Below are 20,003 nucleotides of genomic sequence, written 5' to 3'. Positions count from 1 at the left end.
AGCCAAAAACCACATCCCACGAAAAAGTCAGAAATCATTTCTTTTCGACTTTCGTTTATGATTTCTAACAACAGTATCTAGCGAACCAGTATCCAAAATACCATCAAAAGTATCCTCCCCTTCAGACATCAAATCATCGTGTAACCAATCACATTACCACCAGACATTGTTCCTAGCTAGATGGGCTTGTAAATTAGCGATTGAAATAATCGAAATAGGCATCTCCACCAGCGGATCCACACCAACCCCCAGACATTGTACCACACCAACCCCCCCTGAGTTAACATCACCACCATCACCTGAAGAAATCGAGATAACATACGAAGACTCCACACTAACATTAAGTAAAGGATTAGCTATAGAATTAACACCGCAATGAGGAACAAATAAAATTTGCACAACTAGGAGCCACAAACAGAGGGCCCCCACCCAAAACAATATCACAAGTCATTGAGCCACCCGAACAATTCACAACAACAGAAATAGGGGCAACATGGGAATTTACTGGGCCAACCAGAGTAGAAACAATGACAACTTCAGCATCAATAATAACCAAATTGCCCATTGAATTAATAGGCAAAGAGACAGGAGAAACAGGCACCTGAATCTCCAAGTCATCAACAGGAGAAACAAGAACATACGGTAAGGCAATAGGAGACAGAATAACAACATTAGGATTAGAGTTGATAAGTACAGTTTCCTCTAAATTACCAACATCAAAATCTGAAACCTGCACATCATTCTCTGTCATAGTAGGAACAACAACATTCTCAACATATGAGGGAATTAAATTCAAAATCGGTTTAGAGGTAGCATTAGGCAAATCAGTTGAAAGAGGAGGACAGCATTTCCCAAGCACATGCCCAATACACTTACAAGACGCACAAAAGGGGGGAATTCATCCAAAACAACCTTCTGCACATACCATAAACTCTCAGAACCTAACCAAACTTGATTTGGATAGGATTTAGTTATATCAAGCTTCACTAAAACGTGAGCAATAGAAGGCCGGGATCCAACATAAGTAGCATCATGAATTTTCAGAGGTTTCCCAAAAATAGCACCAACCCGTGAAAAATACGAGGGTTGTACAGATGGGGACGGAGTTCGGAAAAGAGACCCAAATCGGTATGAAAGGCGACTTAACACCAACATCCAAGCATGGAAACCATTTTGTTAGTTGCATATAACAGTTGAAAACAAGATAGGATCTATGAATAATACCCTACAATAGTCAATATCATTTTGCTAATTTGATCAGAATATGCGAAGGATCAAGCAAGGCGATCGAAACTTTACCGTTTAGCTTTAGGTTAAAGAAAAACTTGCGAATTGAATCAAGAGAATGCCGCTTAGAAGGGAAGAATCTAACTAAGAAAAATTGAAAAGGGATAGCTAACTCCTAGATTTCTTGGTCGGAAATCCAAAGAGAGGGCAAGCCACGAAACGTAGATGTCTGCAAATCCGAAAAAGAGAAAACCGAAGAAGAGCCAGCAAGCGCCTCCAAAAACGAGCGCGAGTGAGACGAACCCCCTAAAAAATCAGAGTTGCGCAACTTATTCGGTGCCATACCGACAACCACTGGATAAAGACAAAAAAAAAAGCGAGAAATCATGATGCTATATATCAAAGTTGTTTGTTTTCAAAGTTTATTCATGATGCTATATAGCAAAAATCTCAACTTATTTGCCATTCCTAAGGGCACGATGAGGAGGATTGAGCCTGAGGCCATTACTAGCGGATTCCTCTTAAACCCTAGCAGAGGGAAACGAGGGGGAGAGATGCTTGAATGTTCTAGATTGGAATTGCTTCTTAAAAGTTTAGGGTTTAGGGTTTTGTCTGATAAGTCCTTGGGACAGCCGAAGTTTTTTTTATCTAACCACCTTCCCAAGTTGTCAACTTCCTTTTACAATTTTGTAACAGTCTTATTTATAGTATCAATTTGATGGTTTCTTTGCTAATAGCTGATAGAAGATGGTTTAAACTATTTTGGTATTAAGCACATAAATTTGTAGAACTTTTGGTCTCTTAGATAGTACTCCAAGTGTTTGATTTGAGTGCATTTAAACTCAGATCCAAAATACTTTTTATGGTGTGGACTCTTCTCATTGAAATATTCTATATGAATATAAATTTGATATTGAAATGATCTCAAACTTTATTTCTAAAGCTTAAATCAGAATATAATGTCAAAATTTATGTTTTATTAGATGAATTTTTTGAAGATATATCAACTTTATATTGACTTTGTATCTCTCACAAAATAAAAAATAGATGTTTAACTTATTATGACAAGTTTTTTTTACAACTTTTTCTACTATTTAATTCATAAGCATTTGATAAAAAATATTCTTAATTTTTTTCCAGTTTAGTAATCCACGTTTCTTATTTCTATTTTTTAAAAAATGCATTTGCATTAACAAAATAAAAGTACAAAAAATTATAACTATGGGCGTATAACTATTTTCCTTTAACAAAATAAATAATAAAAAAAAGGGTTAGTCCATGAATTTTTAATTATCTTAATTTACGTAATATATGCTTAAGCTTAACCACTTTCTAAAACTATTTAATTACTTTAATAATATTTTAAGAAAATGATTATCTGCAAAATGTCAGGATGGCCGAGTGGTCTAAGGCGCCAGACTCAAGTTCTGGTCCTCGGATGAGGGCGTGGGTTCAAATCCCACTTCTGACATTTAACATTTTATTTATGGCTACTATTTTTCAATGGAATTCTAAATTTCAATGTAATATATAACATTTTATGGCTACTATTTTTCAATGGAATTCTAAATTTCAATGTAATATATAATAATAATAATTTTTTTTTTTGGAACAAGGGTATCTACCTACTGCCACCTCCCGAAAGAAGCACTTGGCGGCGAAACTAATCCCTTGGCGAATCTACCAGCAACCAACCCCACAAGTGCAGGACCCACGGTTCTTTTCTGTCCACTTAAGGAGTCGTGCCGTATAAGAAGGGATTCGAACTTGAGATGGGGGGTTCCCAACCAAGCACACCCACCAACCCACCTAAGCCCGGTGGGGTAATTAATCCTTTTATTACAATCATCTCTAAATAAATTTAAAGATTTTAAAAGCATCTTCTTTAATTTTTTTTTTTTCATTTTAATAGATTGATGTTTAGTTGATTCTGCTGTTCACAGCTGTTGTTGAAGGTATAACTCAAAATTATTAAATTTGATCTTAATTTGAGTCGAGTTTAGTTATAAATTGGTTCGAGATTTATCAAAAGCTAAATCAATTTTTTTCTCTCCAAATAAAAAAATAATTTCAACATATAGATCAGTTTGATGCCTAGACATGATTGCATAAAGCCTCTTAGATTAAAAAAAATAATATTTAAATACTTGAATTGATTTTATGATGAATATAATAAAAATTATTTGTGATGAATATATTTTATGAGCTGACTAATGAGCTATGTCTAACTCAAACCAAATTTGGATTAAGCCATGTTTAAGGCCTCGTTTGGGACGGCATTTTTACTGCTTCTCAAAACAGCTCTAAACAACTTTTAAATTTTTATACTAGAAAGCTATTTTAAGAAACATTAATAAAACTACTCCAAACGAAGCCTAAGGCTTCGTTTGGGACGACTTTCCTATTGCTTCTTAAAGCAGCTTCTTAGTACAAAAATTTTAATTTTTGTACTAGGAAGCTGCTTTAAGAAGCATAAAAAAAGCCGTCCCAAACGAGGCCTAAGTCTTCGTTTGTGACAGTTTTCTTTATGCTTTCTAAAATAATTTTTTAATATAAAAATTTGTATTTTTACGAAGCAATAAGAAAAATGTCTCAAACAAAACTTAGATCTGATCAAAGAAGAATATAAAGAATGTGGTGCTATCTAAAATTATAAGTCATTCCATCATAGCTTGTATCTTTTCCTTTTTGACCACCTCTTTAGTAATCAAAATTTAGGCATTATCAAGACTACTTAAATTTGAACTACTAAACAATTCAAATTCTTTTAGTCCGAAGATATAAGCAAACAAAACACACTAATATTAACTATGCTGAATCAAGCAGCATCTGCGGAAACTTGACCATAGAACTGGCATAATGCAAATTAAAAGAAAAAAAAGAATCATTCAAAGACTTCAATGTTAGAATACTTGAGCATCTAAAAACAAAAAAGTAACAGAGATTTTAACATTTTCAATGAAGTATTAGGTGAATGACATAACAGAATAACACCAGATCCTCAGTTGTATCAGTTAATGCACCAGGTAAATGAATCCCAACAGAAAAAGATACAGATAATATAAGAATTATTCATGAATAAAGGTTGTATGAACCTTCCATGAAACATTTCAGTCCTGATAAATTCTCTCTGGCTTCATCTTTCTCTCTACTTTGCCTACTCTTTGGGGAGGCCAGATAACATGGGTCACTCTCCCTCTAATTAGACCCAAAGGGATCTGCAGAAGACATGGATATCAATAAACAAATGATCAGGTTTTTAAATATACCTCACTATTCAGCAAAGTATTGTTGAGGCTCATTTGGAAGCTAGTAAACAGAAAATATATTTTAAAAAACGATGATATAATTTTAAACATTTCACAAGAAAAAAAATGATACCATGGCCTTTTAAAGAGTTTAAGAGTTTTGCAAAGGCTTACAGAATAGAAGATCAATATTGATGCATGAATGCATACAACTAAGGCTTTATTTGGGACGGCTTTTTTACTGCTTCTTAAAGCAGCTTTCTAATATCATAACACACTATATTTGGGAGAGTAAGTATATTATGACCCTCCTTAGGGAATTTGATTATCCAATTGCACAACCCATGATCTTAAAATATGATAATTGTGTTACCATCTATATTGCTAGTAATATTATGTTTCATGAAAGAAGAAAATACATTGAGGTTGACTATTACTTCATATGGAATGTGGTTCTTTGAAAGAATATTATTTTTCATGTTTCTAGCTCAAAGTAATTAGCAGATAGGTTCACCAAGTCTTTGCGTCTAGCTCAATTTTCAAGCATTGTAACAACTTGAAGCTAGTTAATGTTTATGCTCAAACTTGTGAGAGAGTCCTGACATAGGAAATACCATTTCAAGAGGTTCTCTGAATATATTTAGTGGAGCATGTTTTTTTCATTATGCTTTAGCCTTTAGTTTGTTATATTGATTCCAAAATTATATATAAAATGTTCTTTATTGAATAATACATAAATAGTTATTTCCATCTAAAACTTTCTACTTAACTTCAACCCAATTTATATTCGATCCACCTATTTGTTTTCCCAATCCTTCACCATTACACAAGCTATAATCAGGTATGTACAATTAACTATTGAATAGGCAATGCAAAAAATGAGTCAGTAATTCAGGAATACATGATGCATGAATGAATCTACTGAGACTTTTCAGACTTCTATTTAATAATGTTTAGAGTTTAAATGAACTAAATAAAACTGTTAATTATGAATAAATTCTTCACGATGTTATGTTATCATATAATCATGAGACTTGATAGATATGATCCCTAAAAATGTTCTTATGTCGTAGAGCAAATTCAATTATTGTTATTTTTTTCAACCTTTTTTTTTTTTTGCAAAAAAAGTATGGAGCATGGATTTTTCCACATTGTAAAATAAGTTTTCCATACACTAAGATATGCATGCATCTATAGATGAAGTTAATTATCATATTTGCAATATCCGCTTTCAACACTTTTGGTCCCTACATCCTACTTCTCAAGACTTTTGAATCACCATATCCTTTATCCTTTGTGTCCAAACTTCACAATAACTAGCATTCCATTTCAATTGTCTTGCATCCAAAATTAGCTTGCATTTTACAACAACATGAAAAAGGTAAACAGTTCTAGGATAACTTACAGGGCCAAAATATCTTGAATCTAAACTCGAAGATGAATTGTCACCCTCAACCCAACAATGCCCATCAGGGATTTTCAACATATCAGAGGAAACACGAATCCATTCACCAGGCAAAGCTATCAAACGTTTGACATATATTTGCTTGTGATTACTTGGAGACCTGCAATATGTAAAAAAAATAAAAAACATGCAATTGCATGAATACAAAATAACGCACAAGAATTTCTCGGGATACATCTTAATAAACTAAAAGCAACAGCAAATGGTCATTCAACTTACTGGAAAATCACAACATCTCCATGGGAAAATTTAAAGTCGTGAAGGCAGAATCTTTCAATTAGTACAAGATCACCTGTGATCAAGAAGCTTTTCCATATAAATGTATAATCAGCCTTGAGAACAGAACTCTTTAATTTTCTTCTTCCAACTATAACCACTTGGTCTAAAGGTAGTACCTTTTAAATACCCAGGGAATGTGGTGGAGCTTGAGGCAAATGTAGGATGCATCGAGTTACCTCGTACAGGAGAAACAGTCAGATACCTATCTGATACAGTGATGCCAAATAGTGCACCAGTCACAGACTTCCTTGTAAGCAGCCATAAATAATTCAGTGTTCCCATATCCCAGCTCTATCCATAAATACAAATGATCAGAAACAATAAGTTGCGAAGACAAAAATAAAGGAAAACTGCTTGGATGAAAAAGTAAATAGCAAATTAAACCATAGCAGACATACAGATATGCACAGAACATAAAACCAAGGAAATCATTTAGCACGATTACAAATCTTTGTATTGGTATAACATCAAATATACGCATATATACATTATTACAATATACTTAACTCATTCATAGACTATTCTCACAAGTTACGTGTTGCAATTGAAACATAACATATAACTTTTGATCCAATCAAGATATTTGAACTAAGTACATTGTCATAGCTAGAGTTTACATGTGAGTACATATCTAACATAATCATGTTGCTTATCAATATTGAATTTACACATAATTTAAAGCATGAGCATGTGAATAGAACCTACACATTGAGATAAGACAATAAATACATGAATCTTCTCTAAAATCAATTGATGAAGAAATGAAATTTAAACACATATTCATATGTAAGCTTGATCGTCAATCATATAAGAGTACATCTTGAATTACAGGCTATGAATGGGACGTTGTCACCCAAGTCAGAGATTTTTTTTTAAGATTCTATACATAAAGACACGATCTAAAAAAATATATAACGGGCTATGGTTTTTAATCATGTTTAAAAAAAAGTTCTCTAATTTTGATTTTTAAACAAGTTGCACGCATTTTATGCCCAAAGAATGGTAGGAGAAGACTTCATTAAATAACAAATATGGCTAACAAACATGCTTCCAACTACTAGAAGAAAACACATCAAAAGAGAAAAGACTTTTTTTTGTTACATTGATTCTATACAAACTCATAATTTAAAGACAAAAATAAACAAAATTATATATCACAGTTATCGAATTCCCCATGATATAATAACAAAAATATATAGTGTTGAGATTTACAAGCATATAAAAATATTCATCATATAGTTATAAGAAATAGAGCTTTACATCCACCACATGCTTTATACTTAAGCTCAATCTACAACTACAAGCAATTACCCATGGAAAATTCATGCAAATCACCTTCTCTTCCAAGGCATTTCAACATACAATACTCCTTTAAAAGCAACACTTAATTTATTATCCTTTTTTTTTATTTACATTTGAGAATTTAAATATGCATAACAAATCTTGAAATTCCTTACACAATATGCAAACTTTCTATTAAGTTTAGTTTGCAACCACAAGCAAAAGGACTACGGAACTTGGCTAATTATGAGAGTATTATCTAACACCACCCCCCTTGCTCTTTAAAATTGACGCAAATGTTATAGGTATTATAAAGAAAAGGAACAAATGTGAATTTGCTTCATTCCAAGAACTCATGAAGCCCTTCAACATAAACATCATGCTCTTTTCATTGAAAACATGTATACTCCAAATCGAAATATAAAAGCAATAGAGTTATCTAACATAGTCACAAACCCTTAAATCATGCAACATCAAACATGTCTTTAGAGTTAAAATTTAAGAGACTAGGTATGCGATCATATTACCATAATCATAATTCTTTGGAGCAAAACATGTCCCTACAACTCCTTTGCCAAATGCTAATACCAGTATCACATCTATCATTAATAACAAAGGGTCGACTTGATGCATAATGAAAGGCTATGTTGCACCGATACGGATATAGCGACACGGATACGATACGATATGGATACGAGACACGTCAATTCTTAAAAATACATGATACGGGTACGGCGCGGACACGACATTATAATTTATAAATCATACATAACAATTAGAAAAGCAATCAAATCATAATATTTGAAATTACAAAAAAAAAAAAAAGAAAACAACATCATTTATAGCCTTGTAGCTTATAATATCAAAATATAAGTAAGCATTAAATGTCTAGTACAACAACAAAATCATAAACATAAATTGTCTAGCACATGAAGTTTCAACTATTCTATAGAAGGAATGATATGATTAGCTTCTTCAGTGGGTTGTCTTTGAACTTCTATATCATCTTAAATAAATAACATAACTTCTAATTCAGGCTCATCAAGTGAAAGATTAGCAATGTCTAATATTCCCATATCATCACGAGACTCAAATCCATCTTGGAAATGAGAGAACCTTGCTTGCACCCGCGGAAGTAAATACGACGCATCTTTTTTTTTTCGGATTTCTTTTTGTTTTTCAACGGACATGCGTATCGGATACGCGTGTCCTTTTGAAATTAAATAGTATTTTAATTGGATACGGCTTTGGCGTATTTGACACGTATCGGTGGCGTATTGGATGCATATCCGTGTATCGGTGTATCGGGCACAACACACCTTCATAAATAGGTGTATCGGTGCAACATAGATGAAAGGTTTAAACTACAAATTTATATTGCTAGGAATTTGATATCACCACCTCTTTCAATTGTTTTCCAAAATCAAGCAATAAAATTGTATTTATCATACAAGACATCACATAATTCATTCACAAGAAATGAATACACCTTCCAATCCAATAAAAAAAAACATCAAAAGTATATAGTCGTTAATCAACGTCATATTTTATGGATAAAATGGCAAAGGGGTTTGTACCCAATAAGGCAAAACAAAGCACAGAGCAACAGTTATATGTTTTTTTTTTTTAAAAGAATTAAGTTACAAAGTGCACTATTTGTGAAGAAAACACAATCCAACCAATCTAAATTAATGTCGTCTTTTGATGTAAACTTTCACATAAACAAAGGGTTGATGGCTCGTTTAGGTTTGGTTCTTGATAACAATCTTCATCAATTACAATCCTAACATACATTACTTCAGAACATGACTTCCTCATTTCACCGTAAAGAAAAAAAAGATAATAGTCATTACACTATTCTCGAGTGAAAGATTAAAGCTAACTTCAGATTTCAGTTGTAGAAAAGATCAAACATAACTTGATTAAAGCTGACTTCAGATTTCAGTTTGTGGAAAAGAACAAACATATTCTCAAGAGGAAGAAAAAAATCACCTTGCAAACGGAGAGGGGCCGACGGTTAGGGCAGGGCTCGGGCTGGCGTGCGACTGCTGCTCGTCGAGAGGAGGAGGTCGCCTCCTCTAGGTCGTGCGTGAGAGAGACAAAAGCCGGACGGGACAGGGAGGGGGTTTTCCGCCTCCTGGACCTGCGAACGGAGAGAAACGAGAGGAAGAAGGCGTCCGACTCACTGGAGTTGTGCGAATGAGGGAGGGGAGAGCTCCTGTAGCGTGCGAATGGGAAGAGACCGAGAGGAGGAGAGAGGAGCTCGGCTTTTTGCTCTGGGGCGAGCTGAACGAGAACGCCGCGGCTACAAGAGGACACCGGAGGCCTCGTTTGTTCTGCCCGGTGATATCACGTCGCCGTACCTTCTGGGCACATCACGCGCGAAGGCCTCGAGACAGTCAAAGGCAAACAGAACTGTGGATGCAATGTTTGGATTTAGAAATACATTCAGATTCATTTAGAAAGTAAATTGGACTGATCATTGAACCAATTGAATTGATTTGGTTTGGATTTGAGTTCTAACCAAGCTCAATTTGACTCAGTTTAAATTTATTTGGGTTTAATTTAATTAGACAAAATTGAACACAAAATCAACACTAATTTGAGTCACAAGAGGTTCAACATGGCTGATATACGTTAATCGGGGTTGATCGAATGAAGTCGAGTCAAATTCGACTTCATATGAGTCAATTTGAAACATGGTATAATTTGATCGAGGCAATTTAATGAAATCAAGTTCAAATTCGACTTGATCGAAGGCCAACAAAAAGAAGCGAAAACCAAAGATAAGATTTAGAGAAACTCTCCTAAGTCACAAGAGAGATTTTCCATAGAGATCACAGCCCAAGAACGTGCTAGAGAGAAGATCTAGGCAAGAGATTTGAAAAGGGGACGACTATGGAGAAACATAGTAGAGTAGAGCACGAACGTGGAGCTAAACAAAAAAAAAATGTATTTGATAAATCACATGCAAGAGACAAGTGGGATGTTCTTAATTTTAAGATTTGCATTTATGATATGTCTTTTTATTTTGAATCAAAATCAATCATTCAACTTTTTTACTTCAATTGAAATATTCTTATATATTTTTTTATTTTAATTTTCAAGTTTTTATTTACGTTCGTTGGTCCTAGGGGGGAAAGAGTTTGAACATCTTGAGATATGGAATTTCATAGGAAAATTTATGATTTATTGAGATTTGTTTTGGCATAACTATGAATATTTTTAAATGGGTTGTAAAATCTTAAATAACATTTTATGTTGCAATCTTCTTTGGCTAGCTTATTTAAGAATGTTGTAAGGCGCTATATAAAATTTTCTGGATGCTTGTATTTTTTTTTTTCTATAATGGGCGAGGAGGTTTCATTCTTTGAATCTCGTGATTGTTTGGCTCTTCAATTTTTCATGTTTCAATTTATCTTTGGGGCTATTTGGTTTGATACCTTAAGTATTTCTACTATATTCGATTGTTCTCTTCTTGCATGTTCAAATTTATTAGCATTTTAGACACAGGTTTTTATGAAAATGGAATTCTCATCTTTTTTGCTTTATTCTGCGGGCTCTAAACACTGATGATCCACATTCAACCTGCAGGTTTTTGTCACACTATTGTGTTGTGACAATTTGAGCATATACTGTCATTGTACAGATACTTAATTAATACTTGGATTAATTATTTTGTGCGGACGCCGAACGCCGTTTAGAGACCAACCAGAATGTGTCACGTCACCTCTTCGCTCGGTACCGCTGACGTGGTGCATTCTGATTGGTCTTTAGATGATGTTATGCATCTGACCTTCGCACATAATAATTTCTCTTCATAGAGGCTTGAGACTATCATGGATAGCTTTAAATTTTTTTTTAAATAAACTATAAAATTTTTTCGTGTCATCAAGCCTTTGCCCCACTACGTGGGGTCGGCTACATGAATCCTTTTTCGCCATTGTGTACGGTTAAAAGTCAAATTATCATCTAAATCTATAAAGAAAGATCATTTCTAATATTTTCTAACCAAGTCTTTTTAGGTCTACCTCTACCTTTTTTAACATAAGCCAAATCTAATACCTCAACTTTCCTAACCGGGTCATCGTAAGGTCTCTGTTTAATATGACCAAACCATCTAAGGCGACTCACTCTAATATTATCTTCCACTTGAGCTACTCCAACTTTTTCACGTATATGCTCATTTCATATCCTATCTCTAAGGGTCAAGCCAGTCATCCACCTAAGCATCCTCATCTCTGCAACACTTAACTTAGTATTATGCTTCTCTTTTAACAAAAAAAATATTTGAACCCCAAAGTTATTTCCTGAAACTAAAAAAAAAAAATACAATTGATGAAGTTTAAAAATAAAGTTTGTAGGGGAAAGATAGAGTGATGTACCTTTTTTATCTATGAAGAAAGCAAATCAAGTCAAAATAAAGGTTTAATGGCGTAGGGGATGGAGCAGGCTGCGAAAAATAAAAGATGGATTAATTATTCTGTGCAGATGCCTAACGCCATCCGGAGGACAACCAGAATGCACCATGTCACTTTTTTGCTCGGTTCCTTACACGGTACCGCTCAGTACCAGATGATGTGATGCATTCTGGTTGCCCCCCGGACCGTTCGTATCTGCACAGAATAATTTCTCCAAAAGCTAGGAAAGAATTTTGTGGAAGAACGAAGAGCGAAATGACAAATATTTTTCTCACGTTTATATATATATATATATATATATATTGATGGTCTGGCTACCAAAATATAACATAGCATGGAGCTAGTGAATCATGGTTTAAAATCAATAGCAAATCAAGTTGAAATAAAGGTATGACGACGTAGGGGATGGAGCAAGCTGCGAAAGCGACAAAAGCTTGATTAATTATTCTGTGCAGATGCCGAACGCCATCCGGAGGACAACCAGAATGCACAACGTCACTCTTTTGCTCGGTTCCTTACACGGTACCGCTCAGTACCAGGTGATGTGATGCATTCTGGTTGACCTCCGGACCGTTCATATCTACACATAATAATTTCTCCAAAAGCTAGGAAAGAATTTTGTGGAAGAGCGAAATGACAAATATAGTTCTCCTTACGTTTATATATTTACATGTATTTTTATGGACCGACTACCAAAACATGCCATAGCATGGAGCTAGTGAATCATGGTTTAAAATCATTAGCAAATCAAGTCAAAATAAAGGTTTGACGACGTAGGGGATGGAGAAGGCCGCGAAAGCGATAAAAGCTTGATTAATTATTACGTGCAGATGTCGAACGCCATCCGGAGGACAACCAGAATGCACCACGTCACTCTTTTGCTCGATACCTTACACGGTATCGCTCAGTACCAGGTGATGTGATGCATTCTGGTTGACCTCTGAACCGTTCGTATCTGCACATAATAATTTCTCCAAAAGCTAGGAAAGAATGTTGTGGAAGAGCGAAATGACAAATATAGTTCTCCTTATGTTTATATATTCACATGTTTTTTGACGGACCGGCTACCAAAATATACCATAGCATGGAGCTAGTGAATCATGGTTTAAAATCAATAGCAAATAAAGTTGAAATAAAGGTTTGACGATGTAGGGGATGGAGCAGGCCGCGAAAGCGACAAAAGCTTGATTAATTATTCTGTGCAGATGTCGAACGCCATCCGGAGGACAACCAGAATGCACAACATCAATCTTTTGCTCGGTTCCTTACACGGTACCACTCAGTACCAGGTGATGTGAAGTATTCTTGTTGACCTCCGAACCGTTCTTATCTGCACAGAATAATTTCTCCAAAAGCTAGGAAAAAATGTTGTGGAAGAATGAAGAGCGAAATGACAAATATAGTTCTCCTTACGTTTATATATTTACATGTTTTTTGACGGACTAGCTACCAAAATATACCATAGCATGGAGCTAGTGAATCATGGTTTAAAATCAATAGCAAATCAAGTCGAAATAAAGGTATGACGACGTAGGGGATGGAGCAGTCCGCGAAGCGACAAAAGTTGGATTAATTATTCTGTGTAGATGCAGAACGCCATCCAGAAGACAACCAGAATGCACCACGTCACTCTTTTGCTCGATTCCTTACACGGAACGGCTCAATACCAGGTGATGTGACGCATTCTGGTTGACCTCCGAACCGTCCGTATCTGCACAAAATAATTTCTCCAAAAGCTAGGAAAGAATTTTGTGGAAGAACGAAGAGCGAAATGACAAATATAGTTCTCCTTACGTTTATATATTTACATGTTTTTTGACGGACCAAATACCTAAATATACCATAGCATGGAGCTAGTGAATCATGGTTTAAAATCAATAGCAAATCAAGTCGAAATAAAGGTTTGACGACGTAGGGGATGGAGCAGGCCGCGAAGCGACAAAAGTTGGATTAATTATTCTGTGTAGATGTCGAACGCCATCCGGAGGACAACCAGAATGCACCACGTCACTCTTTTGCTCGATTCCTTACACGGAACGGCTCAATACCAGGTGATGTGACGCATTCTGGTTGACCTCCGGACCGTCCGTATCTGCGCAAAATAATTTTTCCAAAAGCTAGGAAAGAATTTTGTGGAAGAACAAAGAGCGAAATGACAAATATAGTTCTCCTTACGTTTATATATTTACATGTTTTTTGACGGACCAGCTACCAAAATATTCCATAGCATGGAGCTAGTGAATCATGGTTTAAAATCAATAGCAAATCAAGTTGAAATAAAGGTTTGACGACGTAGGGGATGGAGCAGGCCGCGAAGCGACAAAAGTTGGATTAATTATTCTGTGTAAGATGCCGAATGCCATCCGGAGGACAACCAGAATGCACCACGTCACTCTTTTGCTCGATTCCTTACACGGAACGGCTCAATACCAGGTGATGTGACGCATTCTGGTTGACCTCCGGACCGTCCGTATCTGCACAAAATAATTTCTCCAAAAGCTAGGAAAGAATTTTGTGGAAGAACGAAGAGCGAAATGACAAATATAGTTCTCCTTACGTTTATATATTTACATGTTTTTGACGGACCAGCTACCAAAATATATCATAGCATGGAGCTAGTGAATCATGGTTTAAAATCAATAGCAAAATCCCGCCAATTTCTACAATCGGAATTGTCCTTATTTCTTGTAATAATAATAGAATTCGTAGAAGGCTGAAGGCTAAATGTTTGTTTGATTGCTTTCATACTAATATTAATACACCTATATAAAGGCCTCAGGACAAAGTAACAATGGAAATATAATAAAACAGAATATCAGCAATAATGAAAGTACGAAAGTATAATAAAACAGAATATCCTCAATAATGATGATATATTGCATGAATAAATACTATATATTTTTACTATAAATATTATATGAGTATATGACAATGATTAATTCCAATAACTCTATTTGGTTAGAGGAATTTGAAATTTATGAGTGTTTTAAATTAAATGTAAACTAAAATAATGTATTTGAATAACTTTGCACATGTTTAGTTACTTATAATAGAACTTTATGAGTTTTTTTTTTTTTGGTTGGGTTACTCTCAAAGTAAAACTAATACTTGAAATACACTGACGGTTGACAACAGCGGGTAGCGTTGGTGGCTAGCTGCCTGAAGAAAGGGTTAGGGTTTTGTGTTCAGGGTGGCTTTTTCTGTGAGGAGGAAGAAATGGTTTAGATATCTGAAGATTTCTGTGTGTGTTGAAGAGGCTGAATCTTTCTGGTCTCCCTTGTTACTTCTTCTTCTCCGAGAAAGAAATTGAAAGAGGTTGTAAGTTGGAAGCAAGTTTCATGCCGTAAGACCTGTTCCTTTTGCAATACTTGGCTGTGTGTTTGTATGCAGGAAATCTCTTTCTTATTTAGATAAGACAGGAAGATTGCATTGAAGTATTGTTTTCGGTTTGAGGCTCTCTCTATTCTCTGGCATATCCGGCTATATTTGTTTCTTCTTGGCTTACATTCTCTTAGATATTGGTAATATTGAGGTAAAGGCATTTTGTTACTGTTATTAGTTTTTATTCAAAAGATCTGTATCAGATATTTGTCCGGGAAAGTCGTGTGTTGTTTGTTTGGTTGCTTAGAGAATTCTTTCTTATATATATTTCTTGTATTCATTTTTCTCACATATTTGAATAAAGGAGATGATCGAGATTGTCCCATGGATATAGAGTTCATAAGAACTCAAACCACGTAATTCTATTGTGTTCTTATTTTCTGTTTTCATGAATCTATTTTTTCTGAAATTATTTTTCTATCAGCTGTTGAGAAAAATCAGTCGTTATTTATTGTGTGCTTTTGGAATAAATTTTGTAAGAGCTCATTTTTTGTAAATAACCTATAATCTACGATCAAGATAAGTGTAATCTTAGGTTGGGTGGTTGATTTCTATCTTCCACGCACAACATGATTTGGCCAAATAGAATGATATATTTGTTATATCTAAAAAACACTAGTTTGACTTAGTTTTGCGGCGCTTAAACACCCAAAGCTGTTGCGCCCACAAAAATCTTCTATTATCACACAACCTCCTAGATCTCATCCCTAGCACCGCGGTGTGCTACCTAGTGCCACAATGCATGTCACACCCTAGGATCTACATTGAAAATTTTGTATCTTTCTTTCCTTATAATTATTTAACTAGAGCTTACAACTTTCATATAAACAACGGTAAGAAACATGGATGCATTTATATTCATCAATATGCATAATTGTTACAAGCCTAAAAATATTATGTATACAACAATCATGATTCATAAAGACTAGCCAAGGATTGCAAATACAAAATGGCTACAAAATAAATTAAACATGTATAAAGCAAAAACTACGCAGGCTATTCTGAGTATTACTTCACAAAATTCTTACCCTTTCCTGAAAATATATAAAAATCACATAATGTGCATATAACCAAGCAAGTAACCAATGTCTTACAACTAAAATCAATTTATACACGTGAAATCAATGTAAGGCAAAAGAAGAATAGTATATTGTATATATATATATATATATATATATATATATATATATATTTGATATATATAATAATATATATATATATATATATATAATTTGGTTAAAAGTCCGAACCGACCCGAGACGCGACGGAAGCTGCACTAACCGGATCTAAGCTTTGGAATTTGGTTCCGGAACTGAATCTTCCAAAATAATTAATTCACACAGACTACAAACACCAGAGAGCTACTTATGTATCATCAATGCAGCGGAACAAACATCTTCGATTTCATTCCTTCAAACATCATCTCAGAACAGTCATGGCCTTCGACAGAAGAAAGACAGAACAGAAAGCCATGGACTGTACAAAACCAAAGTACGTACGCTAACATATAATCTGATACAGAACTCTGAACTAATCTGGACTTCCTTCCCTTCCCCAGAACCTGAAAAACCACCAGAAAGCAAGGGTGAGCTCAACAGCTCGGGGGTAACAGCAACAAACCTCCAATCAAAATCCTCAGAATTCATCAAAACCAAACAGCAGCATGACAAATCCGTACAGAATCGAAACAGATTCGGAGCAGAAAATCAAATACACAAAAAATGTACGGAAACGGTAAGTTGTATCAAATCAGAAACATAATCAGATCAGACATGGCATCAGATCAACAGATCAGAATCGTACAGATCAATCGGAACGAACAATCATATCAGAATCCTGTAGCATGATATGCAGATATTTAATATAGCTAAATTCCCTGACATAGACTGAATCTCATAGGGATCCAGGCCACTTATGCCTCCCTTTGTTGCTCACGGCAGCCAAACAGATCAGATTCAGGATGTTGCTTATAGCACCAGAATATCATATATAGTGCATATAAGCACCTAACAGATTGTTTTTCTCGGTCCGGAACAGAACAGATATTATATGATTTCATATGTGAGCTCATTTCAGAATTCCCGACACTAACTTGAATCTCAATAGGATCCAGGCCCCTTATAATCCCTTTTATAGCATAACAGAATAGCATACTCAATTCAGGAGATTTCCGGACAAAACAGAAATTTACTTCAAAACGGGCGCAAAACGGGCAGTATACAGATTTACACAATTTCCTGAAAATCAAATTCACCCAACATTCGCACAAATATAGATATCAATTTTAAACATTTTATTCTACTGCACAGATAATTTCAAGTTCACAAAAAAATCCAAGTCGATCTAAAAATACAGTCGAATCAAAATACCCGGACAAAATCTTAAAAAAATACGCAAAATGTGCAACACTCGGCACTATCCACAAATAGCAGAAGTTAGCGCGAGTAGAAACTGCGAACAGTTGGAAATTACGGCGACTGAAATTGCGCGAACAATAACTTAATTCGGAAGCGATAATACCGCCAAACTCGAACCGGTTCTGAAAATTGTAGAAAGTCGGATTGTGGCCTTACCTTGCGTCACAGCATTTCCTCAACAGTCTTTTCGGACGAAAACAGTCGCGTCGCCCGAAAATCACCTTATTTTCCTTTTTTCCCCCCCTTTTTTTTTTCCCACCTTTTTTGTTCTGCTTCGTTTTTCTCTCTCGTCCTCAAACTTTTCTCTCTCCTTCAAAATATCTCATTTCTATATATATCCAAACTGAATACGTCCTGGACGAGTCGAAGCTTCCGTACCGGACGATCCATGAAGGATCCTGATTTCGTCCGACGAAAATATGAACATCGTCCCTCGCGAAGGTTCACTGACTTATTTTTCGTGCCAGACGATCCTGATTTCGTCCAGAACGAAACCATATAGCCAAACACTGATTTTTCTATGCACACCTGTACGATCGTCCGGACGATCGACTTCGTCCGGACGAACACTGGAGCAAAAACTGATATTACAAAAACCCTGCCAAATGGGGCTCCTACGTGTCATCTTAAACAACGGTTAATAGTCCTTAAAGAAGGTTCCATTCCACGCTATCTATTGACTCATCAAAGAGCTACAATCCAAAAAGAAAATAAAGCTACGAGCCGCGGATCCTTACGACTACCGATTTACAAAAAAGAACTTAATAAATTCGGGCTATTCAGCAATAGCACCCGAATAAAAGGAGAAGCCAGAATAATCTTGAAAGCTTTTTCAGCTCCGCTCGTCCTGCAAAAAAAATCTACTATAAAGCGAAATGACCAAACAAAGAAAAAAATAGCGTACCTTTCTCCAAATTTTGTTTCCACATTGACAAGAGTACCTACCAAGAACTTCAAGAACAAAATCAGATCAAGAATACCACAATAAACACCAACAACAAGCCCAGTCCAGGCCAAAAAAAGAGATTACCCGTGCCACACCACATAAAACGCAATGTAATGCAACAGCCATGGCAAAGAATCTGAGAATAAGCCTACGATTATAACAAACATCCATACAGAACTCAAGCAAACATCACGCATTACCATTCGCACCGAATTACAACCAGTAAGATCCACAAAACAATATCACAATCCAAGTCCTCAAACAAAACCCAGTTTAGAAACTAAGAAACACCCAGGCAGGTCCAGACAGAAAAACAACCACGCACAAAATCATCCACCGCCAACAGCAAAACCACCACGAACCCCCATTAAATAGCCAAACGCTCCCAGCAGGACCAGGCGAGCAGTCGAAGGGAAAAAACTCCAGATCAACAAACAAAGACCCAGAAACCCAAAAAGTCACCCATTCCTACAGTTAGGCATAGTCACCTTGTCCGTAACGAGCATACCAACCAAGAAAAGGATCTAAATCTATGAATATCCAAATTCCTCATAAACACTGAGAGAACGAGCTCTTCGCTAACCAATCAGCACAGCCAATTACTCCCCGTAAAATATGCGTTGATATAACAGTTCATCAAATGCACTTAATATATTTAACACTTTTCTAATAATTAATAAATACTGAGCATGTACCATGGCAATCTTGATTCAAAATTTTGAATCAGGTTTAAAGGAATCACAAGCTTCACAATCCAGACCCAATCACTCCCATTTTAAACGTTCATTTCCGACACCTAGAAGGAGAGCAATTAAGTTCATACGAATATAGCATCCTCACATCAACAGGAGAAGCAAAGACAGCATAATATTACCAAAGATAATCCCTGATTAAACCCCCCCGCCCGCATATTATTGGCAAACCGACCACATCCGTATTTAATTTCACATCAAGGGGGTTTCGGTTTAAGTCCAGTAAACAAACAGAGTCCAGTATTACCTCGAAGAAGAATAGTATATTGTAAATATCATTAAAAGAAAATTATTTATTCATGCCTATTATATGTACTAGTTACTGTATCAATTGATAAGTCCACACACATATTATTTCTCAATCAATTTTAATTTCATTCTTCCAATCAAAATTATAGTTAATCAATCAGTAAGACATCAATAAATCTATCTATCTTTTCCTCCAATCAAGGGCGGAACCACATGTAGGTTAGGGGGGCAAATTGCCCCACCCCCCCCCCCCCCCCCAAAAAAAAATTTTTATAGGCGTATAAAAATTATAGGAGAGTAAAAAAATTTTTTTTTGTCCCCCCTAAAAAACTCATTT

At 35.4% G+C, this 20,003-nt stretch overlaps 1 protein-coding gene and 1 non-coding gene across 2 annotated transcripts; one reads left to right on the top strand and one right to left on the bottom strand.

Moving 5' to 3' along the window:
• Positions 1-2,614: 2,614 nt before the first annotated feature.
• TRNAL-CAA lies at positions 2,615-2,698 on the top strand. The gene has a single exon. It is a non-coding gene; the product is annotated as a tRNA-Leu (tRNA).
• Positions 2,699-4,079: 1,381 nt separating this feature from the next.
• Positions 4,080-9,890, bottom strand: LOC110108047 (mitochondrial inner membrane protease subunit 2-like). Its single transcript, XM_028699597.1, has 5 exons — positions 9,493-9,890; positions 6,336-6,510; positions 6,160-6,232; positions 5,881-6,040; positions 4,080-4,445 (listed from the first exon to the last, which is right to left on the bottom strand). The coding sequence occupies exons 2-5, from the start codon at positions 6,499-6,501 to the stop codon at positions 4,338-4,340; spliced, it is 507 nt and encodes a 168-aa protein (XP_028555430.1). The 5' UTR covers positions 6,502-6,510; positions 9,493-9,890; the 3' UTR covers positions 4,080-4,337.
• Between the last annotated feature and the right edge of the window lie 10,113 nt (positions 9,891-20,003).

Source organism: Dendrobium catenatum, unplaced genomic scaffold (genome assembly GCF_001605985.2).
Source record: "Dendrobium catenatum unplaced genomic scaffold, ASM160598v2 fragScaff_scaffold_1347, whole genome shotgun sequence".
Lineage (NCBI taxonomy): Eukaryota > Viridiplantae > Streptophyta > Magnoliopsida > Asparagales > Orchidaceae > Dendrobium > Dendrobium catenatum.
This window is presented reverse-complemented; position numbering and strand designations above follow the sequence as displayed.

Coding starts and splice junctions, on each gene's coding strand:
- LOC110108047 (XM_028699597.1), bottom strand. CDS start 6,501: ATGGGAACACTGAATTATTTATGGCTGCTTACAAGGAAGTCTGTGACT. Junction 6,233..6,335: donor ATTCCCTGGGTATTTAAAAG/GTACTACCTTTA, acceptor TCTTGATCACAG/GTGATCTTGTACTAATTGAA. Junction 6,041..6,159: donor GGAGATGTTGTGATTTTCCA/GTAAGTTGAATG, acceptor TACATATTGCAG/GTCTCCAAGTAATCACAAGC.